The sequence below is a fragment of the Aegilops tauschii genome, chromosome 2 (genome assembly GCF_002575655.3).
Source record: "Aegilops tauschii subsp. strangulata cultivar AL8/78 chromosome 2, Aet v6.0, whole genome shotgun sequence".
Taxonomy (NCBI): Eukaryota; Viridiplantae; Streptophyta; class Magnoliopsida; order Poales; family Poaceae; genus Aegilops; species Aegilops tauschii.
In genome coordinates this window covers 359724588-359740626 of record NC_053036.3, presented here as the reverse complement: position 1 = coordinate 359740626, position 16039 = coordinate 359724588, and the positions used below count along the sequence as shown (strand labels likewise).

The 16039-nt window shown below is 43.8% G+C and overlaps 2 protein-coding genes across 4 annotated transcripts; one reads left to right on the top strand and one right to left on the bottom strand.

Annotated features, from left to right (window-relative positions):
* The first annotated feature begins 2232 nt into the window (after positions 1-2232).
* LOC109732784 (mediator of RNA polymerase II transcription subunit 30) lies at positions 2233-4701 on the top strand. Its single transcript, XM_020291973.4, has 3 exons — positions 2233-2709; positions 3302-3379; positions 4179-4701. Exons 1-3 carry the CDS (start codon positions 2359-2361, stop codon positions 4275-4277), a joined length of 528 nt encoding a protein of 175 aa, XP_020147562.1. The 5' UTR covers positions 2233-2358; the 3' UTR covers positions 4278-4701.
* A 666-nt stretch (positions 4702-5367) lies between these two features.
* On the bottom strand, positions 5368-13889 carry LOC109732785 (calmodulin-binding transcription activator 4). 3 transcript variants are annotated; one of them, XM_045233059.2, is made up of 13 exons: positions 13731-13889; positions 13477-13586; positions 12626-12751; positions 12435-12550; positions 11521-11609; positions 11129-11174; positions 9685-10144; positions 9251-9372; positions 8422-8844; positions 7671-8344; positions 6526-7117; positions 6056-6382; positions 5368-5663 (listed from the first exon to the last, which is right to left on the bottom strand). In XM_045233059.2, exons 2-13 carry the CDS (start codon positions 13484-13486, stop codon positions 5580-5582), a joined length of 3069 nt encoding a protein of 1022 aa, XP_045088994.1. In that variant the 5' UTR covers positions 13487-13586; positions 13731-13889; the 3' UTR covers positions 5368-5579. The 3 variants fall into 3 exon arrangements, with proteins under 3 accessions (XP_045088994.1, XP_020147565.1, XP_020147564.1); XM_020291976.4 differs by having other exon boundaries at positions 11129-11428; positions 13731-13813; XM_020291975.4 differs by having other exon boundaries at positions 13477-13828.
* Between the last annotated feature and the right edge of the window lie 2150 nt (positions 13890-16039).

Sequence of the window (16039 nt, the reverse complement as noted above, 5' to 3'; positions counted from 1 at the left end):
CTTGTCCATCACATCATTCTCCTAATGATGTGATCCCGTTATCAACGACATCCAATGTCCATGGTCAGGAAACCGTAACCATCTATTGATCAACGAGCTAGTCAACTAGAGGCTCACTAGGGACATGGTGTTGTCTATGTATTCACACATGTATTACGATTTCCGGACAATACAATTATAGCATGAATAATGGACAATTACCATGAACAAAGAAATATAATAATAACCATTTATTATTGCCTCTAGGGCATATTTCCAACACTATTTTGCTTGGAGAGATGGCTCTAGTGATGAGACTATGTACCATTTTATGTTGTGAGTGGTGAGACTATGTACCTGAAATAACTCGTGCTTACTACTTTTCCAGCTTTTTTTTCTCATGATAAAAATATATGCTTAGCTTTAGTATTTTCTCTATTCAGCTGATGTTGTTAATAAAATATTATTAGGACTTAAATATAATCTTAAAAAATGTAGTAAATTATGTTATTTATCTTTCACAGTTTTGTATTTCGTGACAACGCACTGGCATTCAAATAGTAGACATAAATTTATCCAGAAAAAACTGTAGACATATTTTTTGGGCAGCACTACGCGCCGGTGCGCCGGCCCAACGCCAGCATCTTCTTCCCTGTCTCTGCATACAAAAAAAGAACGCGGTGCCTGCACAGGCGTCATCCCCCGCCGCAGCTCGTCGCAGAGCCAAAAGAGGGCATCGTTCATGGTGGCCCCGCTCACGACGGCAGGCCTACCCTGTCGTCTCCGGCGACGGTGCTCACTGAAGAACCTCCCCTCGTCGTCGATTTCAGTTGGAGATCTTGTCGACGGCCCCCTGGTCGAAACTTCCCCCTTGACCGGTTGCAACTCCGGCCATTGATGCCCCATGGTGCAGTGCTACGGCGCGCTGCCTGCTAGCCCTCGCCGTTGACGCGTGAGTTTCAGCCAACGGCGGCGAGTCGACCACCAGTCACAACGATGAATGGGATGTAGCAAAAAAAACATCGGTAGTAGCAAAAAGAGAAGGCGGTTGCAGCAAAAATCATCGTCGTCGCCGTCGTCCACAGCTCTGCCGTGAATGGATGTAGCAAATCATCCAGCCGGTCGTAACAAAAAGAGGTTGCGGTTGTAGCAAAATCATCATCGCCAATTGTAGTGGAAAACAGAGTAGCGCTCGTCATGGTACTGGTTGCAACTCTGACACCGGCCGGTTCCAGCCCGCGGTGACCACGGTTTCAACATCAGTAGCATTGTCGCCTCCGGCTCGCCGCGGGTTGGAGTGCCAAGCAACAAAAAACTAAAAGAAACAAAAATCTTTCATTTGTTGGTTGAAGCAAACAAATCACTAGGTTCCAGCAAAAACTAAAGCTGGTTCCAGCAAAACATAGTCGGCTGGAAAAACTCCCAGTGGGTGATTGTAGCAAAAAAATAGCTAGTTCCAGCAAAAACACACACTGGTTCCAACAAAAAAGGTTGCCGTCGGCGGCGAAGGCGCGTCAGGTTCCAGCACAATGCATGGCAGGCAGCAATTACCGATGCCGGTTCCAGCTCTGGGATGCCCCGGTTGCAGCAAAAGGGCTTCGTGGTTCCAGCATCTCGCAAACCGGTCGCACCACCCCGTGTCCCGCGTGGTCACTACGAGCAGCTGCTGGCTTCTGGCACTTGCCGCCGTGATTCCAGCATCTGGAAGCCACGGTTCCAACATTTGTAACCGCGGGTTGTAGCACCGCGGAACTGCGCGGCGCAGTCGCCGTCGATTCACCGTCGATGCAGCCCACCGTCGATGCGGCGCATCCACCATGGGGACTCCTCTCGCTCTCTTCTGCAGCATAAACATCAAGGATGGGAGGGGCAAGGGTGTTGGTTGAGCGGCCATGGCTGGCTCCCAGCAGCGGCCGGTGCCGAATCTCATGGAGAGGGATTCTCTCGCTGGAGAAAAAGAGACAGAGATGGAGGGGATGGGAGTGGCGGAGGAAGAGGATAAGGGAGGGAGGTGGAGAAGAAGATAAGACAGAGAGGAAAAAAAAGAAAAAGTGCATGTGCGGTGGAAGCATCGAGTCGTGGGCTCGTGGCGCATACGTGGTGGGATCGAGCGTGCGCGTGCGACCGGCCAAAGTTTCGGCCGGCGCGCCGTCTACAAGTGTTTTCCATATTTTTTTGAGCAACTTTGGAGACATATTTTTTTTTTGAGACATATAAATGGTGCTGGACGAGCGAGGCCAGACACGAGCCCAGTTTCGCCCTTTAAGCCCATTCGGCTCTTAACTAGGTCGGCCCGGAAAGTGCTTAGCAAGCTAGCTGCGAGGACTGAGCTAAGCTCAGATCGGCGGCGGAGAGCTAGGGTTCAGGCGAGATTAACTAATGGCCTCAGTCGCAGCTCGGCGGAGGCAGGAGCTGGCGGCGGAGGGCCAGCGGCACCTCGAGGAGACGATCGCCTCCGCTTTCCAGATCCTTTCCTCCATGAACGACGAGCTCTGCAACCCCGCGCTCTGGTCCTCCTCCGCCGCAGCCACCGCCGCTTCCGCCGCCTCCCAGCATCCCCACCACCAAAACGCAGCTCCCCCGCCACCTCACTCCGCCGACTCCGACGCTGATGCCATGGGGGGAGCCGCGGGGGGCTCTGGCGGTTCGCTCGACGAGGCGAGGCACCGGTACAAGATCGCCGTGGCGGCTTTGCGCGCGTCCATTGCCGCGGTGTCGCCCTCTACTCAGGTGAGAACTTGATGGACTGGGCCATGCGATCCTAACATATATCATACCGTGTGTGAACCTGAGGAAAAATTAGGGACATTTCAATGGTACAGCTTTGAATGAAAAATGACATTTCGATTTTGGAGATATGGGCCTATTTGAAACTAGTGAGTGAAGTGCCTTTTCTTGTCTGACTCAAGAAATAAATGCATAACATTTTTAGCAATCGAGTTTTGCCACATTTGAGCAGTTGAAGATGCTAACCATTATTTCCCTAGAACAGAAGAGATATTGAGTTTTTGGTCATTAAATGGGGGCGAACAAGAACTTTGGGTAGCTACGACTTGTTTATCCTACTATATATCTATATGAACCGAGATTTTGGTTCCGAGAAGGGGGTTGATTATCATCCTGCTCCGTGAACAGATTTATTACTAGTTATGCTTATGCCATTCTGGATAAAATTTGCTTGCTGTAGCTATGATTGAATCAACAGAACCAACATCCAGTGTCGATCTAATTCCCTCTGTTTCCACTTATATTAAAATCAGTGCCCGTGATTACTAGGTTCACATTTTGTTACGTGCCTATAATTATGTCGGGATATTTTCAGGAGATGGGGCCAACAGAATCCAAAGGTGATCAAGCCGAGATTGAGAGATTGGAAGAGCATGCATCTTCTTTGAGAAAGGTACTCCCTTGAGAAGGTCTAATCATTATGATTGATACCATTATGCATGACTCAGGATATTATCAGGAACCAGTCGGTACTTGGTACCAGGTCAGTCGTTGAATGTCAGATGCACTCCCAAGTAACCTATTTTGAATGAGATGTCCATATTGGTGCCTATGACATATTGATATATGGCTTGATTTTTTTTAAAATCCCATGACAAATATGCCTAAAAGAACAGGCCGTTTTTTCGCTGCAAACCTGAAGTTTCCCAGACAGAGCCCTTCTTTCATTTCTTTGTCTTGGTTCTGGTTTCCCAGTGCTTGGATTGTCTTGTTCATTCTGTTGTATACATGAAGAGTATGTTCATTCTACATGTTTCTGGAATTATTCTGGTAAAGGCGCAGAAGTGCATCTGTTGTTTATTTGCCATCATCTGCATGCCTTTTGAATTTACCAAGGTTGATGTACGTCTTTAGAGCAATGCAACAAGGTTTTCCAGAGGTTGGAGCGCACCATCCTTTCTATATAGAATTAAAAATGGATCATTTTAAGTACCCCTAGCAATCACTAGAAGCTATTCCAGTGTGTCCCTAGTGGAAGCTTCTCTATATAGTACTTCCTCTGTCCCAAATTATAAGACGTTTTTGGTAGGCTAAAGTCTTATAATTTGGGACGGAGGTAGTAGCATCCATGCTGTCTGGAAGTTCAAATCGGCTGTATGGCAACTTACAATATCCGTTCTTTTAATCCAGTAACATGTGACATAACGTACATTTTTCTGGTAAGGAAGTCTAACATTGGGATTCTGCTGCAGGAAATTGAAAGCAGAAACAAACAGCTGAAACTCCTCATCGATCAACTCCGTGATCTAATATCAGATATATCAATGTGGCAAAGCCCTTGCTCAGTGTGAGTTGTTGCTGCTAATCAATTCTTACAAGTCCCAAGGGATCTGACAGTTAGATGGGTGCCAAGGCCAAACTGCATACGGTGCTCTCTTTAATTGGAAAGTGAATGGGATATGACCAGATCACTGTTACAAAATTGTGATTCGTGCTGTATTGCCCTTAAGGATTTGAGAAATGTAACGAGTGGCGTTAAATGCAGATTTGCTAGTAACCGAAACACGTGTAAGGTGCATATTGGACCCAACATGGCTATGGTCATAACAGGGAATATTCTTCTATTTTCTCTGAGGATTCGACCCTGGCTCCAATGCTTGTGTAATGCTCCCTTTCTTTTCTTTTGTGATCACTGTTTATGTGGACTTGTGTTCTGTGTGGAGCATATTCTTTTCTTTTAAGTGAATGCTGAAAGATCGTGATATGCCTGTAAAATATTTTAGTCCCATTAGCTGTGCAATTTGGTCTCCCATTCGATCGTATTTATTCAGGGAGTTCTGTAGGACTGATATCCTTCTAAGTTTTTCGCATGAGAGTTTCAGAGCCTTTGAAAGAATGGCCCAAAGAATATGTTACTTCTGTTCACATTCACATGATAAAGGATTCCTGCCATTCACTCTTAACCAAGAAACATCTTCATGCAATACTGTAGTGCCATTCTCTTAACCAAGAAACATCTTCATGCAATACTGTAGTGAAACACCTACATATTTACTTCTTGCACATTAGGGACCCAGTAGATATGCCATACAATTTCTGCATTGTTTAGTTTTCCTTGTTTCATAAAAATATGCATTTACGTCCAAAGATCAGACGGATCATCGAACAACCAATTTGGTTACTAGTAGCTCATGTGAACAATCTGCTGCTCGAAATTGCGCAGGCCATGCATCATTCAGTGGAAATGAAAGAATATGCTGACCAAATTCTACCAAGCAACCTTTAAGTTAAAGATACCTGATATGGTGTTCATAACCCGCCATTCCCAATTACTCCCTCTGTCCCAAAATATAAGAACGTTTTTAACACTATACTAGTATCAAAAGCATTCTTATATTATGGGACGGAGGGAGTAATACATAACTTACAGACAACACTGCATAGAACCATCATCCTCTTTTTAGATAACAGAAGGGTGTTACTCCCGGCAACCACATCGTCGGATACGACCATCACTCTACAACAATCAGTCAAACACTGTACAAACTGGACACACACTATCAGGTCACAGTGGGCTGCATATTACTGTACCAAAGACCTCTTCACATCATTCTAGGAAGCTCTGCAAACGCTCCTTGTGCCGCGCGCTTCTTTCAGCATGTGAACTTGTCGATTTCTACCAGTAAGTCGTTGTCAAGTATCGATGATGTTGCCTTATCAGATGCACCCAATTCAGCCTGCATTTAGACCAGCATCGTAAGTGCACTGCTGAGATTTGATTTTGGATAGAAAGAACAAAACCAAATGCACTCTAATGAGTTCTACATAGCTGTCAACATTTGCAGTTCATCTATGAAAAATAAATGGTATTTTCTCTTCAGAAGTATTTTGTTTCAAATTGACACTGTGCATATCACTACTTTATGCTTTACACATCAAAGAGTAAGATTTCACTACATATGGTTTCGTTCCCTTGAAAGAGGTTAGCACCTCAGTCCTTTTGTTCTTTTGAGAAAGTTGCTCTTTATTTTTCTAATATTTCTAGATCGTGGTATGAACTATAGTTTCATTGGGCAACTTGGCTTATGATCACAACATTGCTTAAATGTCAAATCCATGAACTACTTACAGTCGCCTGGCGAAATTCCTCGAGCATTCGACGATACTGCATCCTTGCTTCAGGAGAGTCCACCATGGACAACACTCTTGACACAGACTCCTTCACAGATTCATCAACCTTCTGCCGACGGAAGATCTTGACTGCTTCATCATCATCGAACTCATCATCGTCTTCCTCCTCTCCCTCTTCTGCTTCAATCATCACTGATTGTTCGGCTCGGAAGCCACGTAGGCCATGTCCTTTCCGGCGCCACCTTAGTATTACTTTCTCTAGCACACTAACAGTGCTTACAAATGTCTTGTACTTCTTTCTCACTTGGTGACCTCTTACATGAGCCTATACAAAGTAAGGTCTTTAATGTTAGCAAAGTAAAACACAACTTACCTGATATCATGTACCAGCGAGTTCAAAGCCCAATCATATACCAGCGAGTTCAACTTGAATGCAGTTTTTAAACCAAATATTTATAACTCTGTTACCTGTATTTTAACTACATTTCTGCGCATCTGGAGAAAATTCTTGCGCCCTTTCCAACCTCTGTATTTCTTCTGAATTGAAACAGCTGCTTTATCACAAAACTGACCGTTCGAAACATGATGTTGGTAGTATAACCTTGATGCAGCTGCAAGTTCATCTATATCTTCTTGTGTCATCCCATATTCATCCTTAAGTCGAGCGTCCTTGTGTTGTCTCCTCCTGAAAGAAAAGGCACGGAAGGCATTCTGAATTCGAGCCGCTGCTTGAGCTGCATTTCTCACGGCCGCCAAAGAGTCTTTCAGTGAGAGTTCATCTTCTGTGCCCCCATGAAGTTGGGCACTCCTCTGAGATATGCTCTCTACTGCTCGCTCTGCTTCAATTGCAGCTAATCCTTCTGAAATACCACTCTCTTCTATAGTCAGCGATGCAAGATAGCTAGTTAACGCCACTTCTGAAAGATAGCCGGCAAGGCCCACATGTCCTCGCTCAGAAGCCAGGAAAGCTGCTGATTTGCCCACTGGATCTTGTGCAGTGGGATCGGTGACTGCTGGAGCTGAAGCACCAGCAGCAAGAAGTGCAGCAACCATCTTTTCCCTGCAACAAAAACGGACTTACTTAACAAGGTTGCTTGCTAGTTCCATGCCAATAAATTGCAATACACGCTAACATATGGAGAGAGATGTCAAAAAAAAAAATACAAGTCATTTCAAGATATGCTGACGTATTGCATTTTGTGTGCACAAAATCCATTAGTCAAGACATCTTGGATGCTAAAAGGTTATCTTTTCTATTCAACATACAGTGTCCATTTCTACTTCATTTGTGACCTACGTTCAGCAGTTGGGCATTACTTGTTACAAAGTCAGTGGCATGGGGGCCGAGAGTACCCAAGTACAACCACATTTGAAATTTTGGAAAAACAATGTTTTCTTCAGCCAATGAAAGAATATATTATTTGTTTGTAAGAACTGTAAATAACTTTTTAGGAAGTTAAGAGTTATAATAAACGGGTTTGCCAAGGCACATCTAGATGTGCCTTAAGTATTGCACATCCAAGTCCTATACCATTGATTTTACGTTAAGATTCGTCCTGGTTAGTCAAAACGGAATCTAAATAACCAGCGGTAGAATATATTTTTCTGATTACCTTCCATAATAAGCAGCCCAATGAAGTGCAGTCCATCCATTCGAATCACGTAAATTTATGCCAACGCCAGCACCGAGAACTGAATACAGTGCCCAGTCATAGCCCAGCGCAGAGATTAAGTGTATGATACCTTGCTCATTTTTGGACAGAGAACATGTTCCATCATCTCCTTGGAGCCTCAATGATAACCACTGTTGTAATTTACTTTTCAGCAATTCCTCCATGATCCAATCAACCCTGCTTAGTGGATTTTCACATCCTACATCAAGTTCGTTAATCAACCGCTGCCAGTTATCCTCATTCATTTTAAGTTTTGGACTCTGTCCAGGCTGAGGATCATCACCCGAAGCTGCAGAGGATCTGTTGTCACACAAAAGTATTCTTGCAAACTTGGCAATAAGTGACAACTCTTCAGTAGACTTCATAGATGATGGTGCGAAATCTGTGAAACTAGAAGCCGTTGACTTTGCACGGAACTCAAAGTCCTTGATTTCACTGCAAACTTTTCTATTTCCAGTGGTAATACAGAGTGTGAGCTTTCCGGCACTGTGTAGTGGCGTGTGGCAGCGGAGAACACCTGGCTGAACAATTTCAACAGGCACCTCAGTGTCACCGAACATTACTGCCCAGCATATATTCGACGGGTCACACAAGAAATCTCCAGTAATGATGACCTGCATTGAGAGAGGAACAACAAGACGTAAGATTAGTTGGTGTTAAGACGTAGAAAGCTAAAATGTTCATGGTGTACCTTGGTGATCTCATAGCAGAATGCCCATTCTGGAGAGATCTCACGAATGCTAAACTGTTGCTTCTGTTTCAAGGCTAATCTTGTATCTTCTTCGGAGGACGGTTCAAACTGACCATTGTCGAAGAACTCTGATATTTCATAGCCACATGAATTGCTTTGGTACGAACTGCTTTGAAGTGTTACAGGTGTTGTTCTTTGCCAATCCGGGTTCAGACAGCTTTCAAGACTACTGTCATGAGCTGAAAGAGTATTAATGCCATTGATTCCTTCATCTCTTGGTATGAAGTTATAAGATGGTGAGTCGATAGTGTCTTCTGATCCCAAAAGAAATCTTTTAGCGGCAGAAATTTGCAGCTGCAAATTACTGCTGTCTAGGCCTCCTGGTGGTTGATATTCCGAACTTTGCTGATAGTGGGCACCAAACTGTTCATGGTAAAATGTAAGGTGTCAACACAGTTCATTGAGGGTGATAACAAAGAAAGAATCACCACTCTTTACATAGTAAAACAACTGTTATAGTTCTGGGCATGGTAAAGTACGTTCTGACCACAATTTTGACATGGAGCCAACAAGATGGTTAGGACATTTCATTTTATGCATTCTGTTACTAAAGTAGTACTATCATGGCCCAGACCTTAAATGCACAGCAACTTAAATGCCCTCGATGAATTAGTTAAAGAAGGTATCTTCCAAGGTATTCAACCAGGAAGACTTTGCAGGTATCCCTCTTACAAAAGCAATCAGAATAACACAGTAGATTCTTCACAACTCATTCTTTACGTTGAAAAAATCACACGAGGATAGTAAAAATCAGTCACCATTTCCTTACCTGGTATGTAGATGAAGCTGGCAAACCTAAATCGGACTGCAGAACATTTTCCCATGATGATGATATCCCCCTGCCAACACCATGAGCTCCTTCTGGTCGAATTTGATTTGCTTCATCGTCAGCTGAATAAGGATGCGACATAATATGATTTAATTTACAATATCAGACAATCAATAAGTTAGTCCAGAGTATGACGCCTTATAGTGTGTATTGACGTCTCTAGACGAAACTTTTGGCACAAAATTAAGTGGTATCAAGACGCCGGCAAAAAAAGGTTGAATCACAAAGGTGTACTGTGAGGAGAGAAACTTTTGGCAAATCAAGCACAAAGCATGCTTGTCAGTGTGCCATTTTTATTTATCAATTTCGATATTCTAGTTTAGTTTTTCCATGGATCTAGCTTGGAAGATATGCAGGGTTACCAGAAACTTTACCTAGACTGTTGTTTGTCTGATTTCCCTGTACATCTGCAGCCTCAGTATTTGTAGTGAAGTCCAAAGAACGCGCTTGATTTATGTAAATGTAGTCATCATCACCCAAACTTAACTGCTCAGCAATGCTCTTCAAAGCTTGGTTGAGCCCAGATGTATTTGTAGAGTCATTATTATTTACCATGCAAAATTCGGAACTTCGTTCCAGACTACTCTGGTCAAGCTCTGGTATCCCCATTACAGTTGATTGCTGAAGCTCCGGTATGCTTAGTAGAACGCCACTGTCATGGTTGTACTCTTTGTTTGCAGAATAAGAACTTACTTCAGTTACAGAACTCTGGTGGGATTCATTGCCCTCGCTAAAGTCTGATGTGGAGCCGTGCTTTCCATGTATGTCATTTGGATAACTCAAGGTTGAAAGAGATCCCGCTGATCCATTTGACAATGTTGAATAATATCGTCCCTGTAAGAAAGTTGCATGCAAAAAAATTACTCATTGGATGTGCTCCCATTGTATTCAAATTAAAAAGATTGGATGGAAATAATTTATCACTAAACAAGTGAGTGAGATCAAATCAAATAGATTTGAATACTACTTTCAAGTTCATATTAAATTGCTCATAATCAATAGGTGAGATCAAGGTGCCGCATTCGTTTGGAGGGATCAAAATTCTCACGTCAACTGAGATAAAGAGAAAAGATCACTGCTTATTTTTGCTAGGGTCACATTTGGACGTTGTAGATTAGTTTAAGAGAAGACCTGCACCACTATTTTGTGAAACCAGATTATAACGGTGTGGATTAGTTACAAAGAAAAAAATCCACTTCAGTTATTTGGTGGGAACAGATTATAACTGTGTAGATTGGAAATGTCGTAAGAATCCTCTTAAAAGACCCAATTACGCAAATGGTTGTAAGAAATTTTTCTGGAATAGTGCAACGACCTTAGCTAATCCATTATGAAAATATTTAAGGCGCAGGGCAGCAGTTATCACTTATATTATACGTGTACAACCATAACTGTAAGTTTCCACTTTTATTTATTCGGTGTTTTACGTGCAATATTACAAGAGCACTCTGCAACAAGTGATTGCTCTGTGGAAGAGAACCACGGTCAGGTTTGACACTTCCTAATGATAGATTGTATAACTGAATCCTGATATGGACTCATGCTGATAAGTATTATTGAATATTCATTTTAGTGAGATGACTGAAATGCTGCGCTGGTTAACATTTTAGCACATGATGACCAGTTCAATTTCAGCATGAGCTGATACTGTTGATTAGCCTTTTACATGAGGATATGTTAGCTCACTCAGTCAAGTTCTCTCACTATTTATTTCCCACTTCCCAGACAGATGATTTGACCAGATAATACCAGAAAAATATTCACAGGAAAGGATATCATGACAATCTATACTTGCTCCCAAAGATAATACTCACATACCTCGGCTACTTCTCTATATTGTACCAGCACAATGTGGTCGTATGCACTGCAGAAAAGGAGAACATGTATTATAATAATTAGTACCAATCACTCTTCTTTGCATAGAAAAATGTTTGCATTGTTTCCTAGATAGCAAATGAATAGCAAGTACTTCCTCCGTTCACTATTATAAGACGTTCACTATTTTAGTGTGTTTCTTCACTCATTTCAGTCCGTATGTAGTCCATATTGAAATATCCAAAACATCTTATATTTGTGAGGGGATCGAGTAGCACTCAGGCATCTTAGCACAATTGCAACCTGACGGTAACATAAAATTATAAATGGCATAGTTCACAATCTCAAAGAAGTCTTAAGATACTGAGATAGCTTAATGGCGAAGCTGATCTTACGGTTCCAGCATCCAGAAACATCGTCTCTGAAAATATGGATTTTGCTCTCCGTGAGCATAGTAGCAACTCAGAGCATCGATATTTCCAACCTGTATTGATATGAAAATGTCATATATAAGATTAAGTGCTAAGTGTGTTGATTAACAACTAATTCTGAAGTTCTACTTATAAACTTTTCGTTAAAATCCATTACAATACAAAATGATCAGGCTAACCATACAACACCTTCTCATTTCTAGGCATGTGTGTTAGCATTGCTGTGATTGCTAAGATATCACAACATATATAGACATAGACACATGTATTGATAAAAAAAGGAACAAGCCCAATACACTGTTTGCAAGAACAGTAGATGTAAGACTCGTGTCACTTGCATTGTCTCTCATAAATTAAAGTTATCTCTAGAATTAAATATTCAAATTCCAAACCATAAGTAAGTTATCTGCAGAGAACACCAAATAAAGATATTTCAGCTATACAATATTCAGGTAAAAGAATGATTGCAAAAAAAATCAAGTAAAAGAATGACTAAAAAATGACATAGTTGTTTCTTGTTGCCTTGCCCCAATTCCGATGTATTGCTTGACAAAGCAGTAAAAACTATATGGTAAAGCAAACTGGGCAAAGATATCCATTTAAGAACTATAAATGAATATGTACAAATGTTCAACGCAATTCAGCTAAATGGATGTGAATGATCTGATTAATTTGTGATATTTGATTTGCCATACAACATCACACAGACTGTACAATTGTGTTGCTACTTGGAAGGATGATGCATTATTAGAAGGAACTTGCACACCTAGTGACCCGACAAGTCCTGACAGACGGCAACCTCTCTTGTTGGCAAGAGTGTTGACAAGACAAAAATAACTGGAATACTATGACACTATACTGAGCTTTCTGAAGCAAACCTTCAATCGCTCGTGAGCCTCCCCGACAGTTCTTCCGTCTTTCTTCCTTCGCCATGCATAACCATCTTTCCGGAAAAACCGATTCACACGGCGATTGTAAAGGAATAGTGCACCACCTAGAGAACAAATGACGCTGTTATTGTAAAACAGAAGTAAAAGCAAATTTCTCAAAATTAAGGAGATGTGCTTACTGGGTGGCTTATTTGGTGGCTCGTGGGTGATCTGGAGCTGCTCATGATTCAACAAGATATAGTAGACTTCAGAAGGCTTTAACCACCTGCTCTTTGCTTCTCTGAGAAGCACGTTGATGTCGAAACCTACGAGAGGAAGAACTAGAAGATAAGACAAAGTAGTAGTCGGTTTTGTACCAGGTCCAAAATGAAGGTAACCTTTAGTTATGCATGAGTTGAAGCAATCAATCATTCTCTCCTCGAAACAATGATGCTACATAAAGCTGGGAAGTCAAACATGATCCAATGTTTGCACAAGCACAACAGTATGGTGAAGACCAGGATTACTTGAAATCCTAAGACAAGCCTAGTGCCACCCAACAAATCTTAATGGAAATAATAAATCTGCTTCCAGAAGTTTATATTCTACATTCGATCAGAATTAAAGCGAAAATATTTAAGACTTGGAACCCTAGGTCATGGAAAACAAGCTGATTAAACAATCTTGAGCAACAGTTGAACTCTTGTTTGATTAGACAGTGCTGTAGCAGCTACGACCATTGATCTTGTGATAAGATTAAAAAATAGAGTATAAAATAAAAAATGGCCCCGGCTACTGAAAAGGATCGGCTGCAGACCAAATTTGATCATCGCCGCAACAATATTAGAAGGGCCCAAGAAAGAGCAATTCCAAGATGAAATACACAATCTAGCGTTAAATGCCTTACACAAGACCAAGAAGGCCCCCTTGCTACTGCATCAACCTTAACAAGCACTCGACCCCCGGGTCAAGAAGTCGAGTCCCGCCCAGGTCAACTCACAAGCCCTACCAAAGAATCAAACGGAACAAAGGATGAGAGAGCTCCACTCACTCTGGCTCATGGTCACTTGCGGAGATCCGGCCGCCTCGAAGCTCTCATGGAAGGAGGGGGTTGGACGAGAACTCCACGAAATGGAAGCCCCGACTCCAAACAAACAAGAACTGAAACAGTAAGCAGGCAAGTGGGTGAAGGCGCTGATGCTGCTTGTGCTTGGACTTGGATGGGGAGGTAGGATAGCACCAAGGGTTCTTTCCCAGAAAAGTGCAACAGCTGGGACGCAGGAGGGGAAGAGAAGTTGCTCTGACCCGAGATGGAGGGGGGGATCGGCTCGGCTCCTTCCTTCCGTTCCGTCATTCAAGAATCAACGCGGAGAAGGAGACCCGCTGTTTTGTCCCCTTGTGTTGTCCACCCCAAAGTATACTGGTACCGAATAAAGTGGTGCTGCGTTGTACGCGCGCACGTGGAAATTACACCGTGCAAGGCCGACACCTGCCTTTTAAGCATCTACAGCCGGGCCTCAAACCCCGGACGGACGGCCCAGTCATGAAAATTCGATCAAAGATGGACGCCTTCAACGGTGCTCAAATGGTCGGGCTGATCCGCATATCCAGCCCAAATATGGTGCGAATATGGGACGTCGGGCACGCCCTTACACGTCCATCATGTTGGACTAATGATGGGGGTTTCACATGGAATCGCCCGAAAACCCGGAGGTCCGACGGACATCTCCTCATGTAGGGGTGTGAATGCCGCATGACGCCGCTTTGGCTCGCCGCCCGAGGCCAAATCCGGCTATTTAAGCCAGTCGGCGTCCCCCAACCCTAGCCCATCCACCTTCCCTCCTCTCCGCGCCGCCAGCCCGAGCCCATCCACCTCATCTCTCTCGCTCCGCCGCTCTTCCCACGCTCTCCAGTTTCGCTGGTCCGGTAGCAGATAACCACGTACGCTATGCTCACACCGGAGTGCCGGTACCAGATCAAGCAGGAGATCCGGGCGAGGCACGCCGCGCGCTGCCGGCATCGCTGCCGGGCTGCCTCTGGACTTGCTGGAGCCGGAGGAGGAGGATGAGAAGGCGGAGGAGGAGGAAGGAGAGGAGCAGCAGCCGGCTCTGATGGAGGTGGCGGATCCGGAGGAGGACGAGGAGCAGCCGGAGTAGGAGCTGGCGCCGGCTCCGGGGTTCAACATAGAGGACATGGAGGCGGAGTTCATCGTCGCCCAAGCGGCCGAGACGGCGAAGCAGCAGGCCATCCTGGAGTCCATCCAGGATGAGCCTGTATGGAGGCCAACCGACAGTTCATCCGGTAGGAACAGGCGGCGACCAACACGCTCTTCGACGAGGTCAAAGCCGAGATGGATGCAGAGGCTGACGCGGAGGAGCTAGATCCACGGCTGTCACCCATGTACCCAGAGCCAGGCATGGAGATAGTGGACATCTCCGACGAGGATTAGGGTAGTTGATCTACGTGGTACGTGGATTTTATCCTTTGCATGCTTTTGTGTGGATTTAAGATTTCTAGTATAAGATATCCGGATGTGGATGAGCAAATTTTAGGACTGTCCGGTCACCGCCTAGGGACGCGCCCGGGCGCGTCCGCGGGCGTTTGAGGGCCCAGATTTGCCTGGTCTGGCTGTAGATGCTCTTAGTTTAGACTGGTATAAGGGTATCACCAACATTGACTCTTAAAGCGCCCGCATACGTCCGGACCATGCCGTCCAGACCCTAGAAGCCATCCAACGCTGAACTCATCCGTCCATGGAGCAGTCCAGACCATGTTTTTGGGCAAACTGGAACCAAACGTGGGGGTTTTGCGGGAGTTTGGACATGAGACACGTCAGACTCTTAAACCCATGGCCCACGCACGCCACCATCATGGTCTCCCCATAGGGTTACAATCACATGATAATTAAGGGCCACACAGTGGACATGACCAGATATGGGTTTACCTGAACTCCCCTGTCAACTTTGCAAAGACTAGGTATTGAGGTTTTACTGTCACCTCAAATTTCCTCAACATCCTACCCTATGCAATTGAAGGAAATATGCCCTAGAGGCAATAATAAAGTTATTATTTATTTCCTTATTTCATGATAAATGTTTATTATTCATGCTAGAAATGTATTAACCGGAAACATAATACATGTGTGAATACATAGACAAACATAGTGTCACTAGTATGCCTCTACTTGACTAGCTCGTTAATCAAAAATGGTTAAGTTTCCTAACCATAGATATGAGTTGTCATTTGATTAACGGGATCACATCATTAGGAGAATGATGTGATTGACTTGACCCATTCCGTTAGCTTAGCACTTGATCGTTTAGTATGTTGCTATTGCTTTCTTCATGACTTATACATGTTCCTATGACTATGAGATTATGCAACTCCCGTTTACCGGAGGAACACTTTGTGTGCTACCAAACGTCACAACGTAATTGGGTGATTATAAATGTGCTCTACAGGTGTCTCTGAAGGTACTTGTTGAGTTGGCGTACTTCGAGATTAGGATTTGTCACTCTGATTGTCAGAGAGGTATCTCTGGGCCCTCTCGGTAATGCACATCACTATAAGCCTTGCAAGCAATGTGACTAATGAGTTAGTTGCGGGATGATGCA

Bases quoted from the DNA above. Each gene is read 5' to 3' on its own strand.
- LOC109732785 (XM_045233059.2), bottom strand. The intron at 10,145-11,128 runs GTATGTGAGTAT...ACTTTCTTACAG, and splicing joins AATATAGAGAAGTAGCCGAG to GGACGATATTATTCAACATT. The intron at 8,845-9,250 runs GTAAGGAAATGG...TACCATGAACAG, and splicing joins CAGCTTCATCTACATACCAG to TTTGGTGCCCACTATCAGCA.
- LOC109732784 (XM_020291973.4), top strand. From the start codon at position 2,359: ATGGCCTCAGTCGCAGCTCGGCGGAGGCAGGAGCTGGCGGCGGAGGGC. The intron at 2,710-3,301 runs GTGAGAACTTGA...GGATATTTTCAG, and splicing joins CGGTGTCGCCCTCTACTCAG to GAGATGGGGCCAACAGAATC. The intron at 3,380-4,178 runs GTACTCCCTTGA...ATTCTGCTGCAG, and splicing joins ATGCATCTTCTTTGAGAAAG to GAAATTGAAAGCAGAAACAA.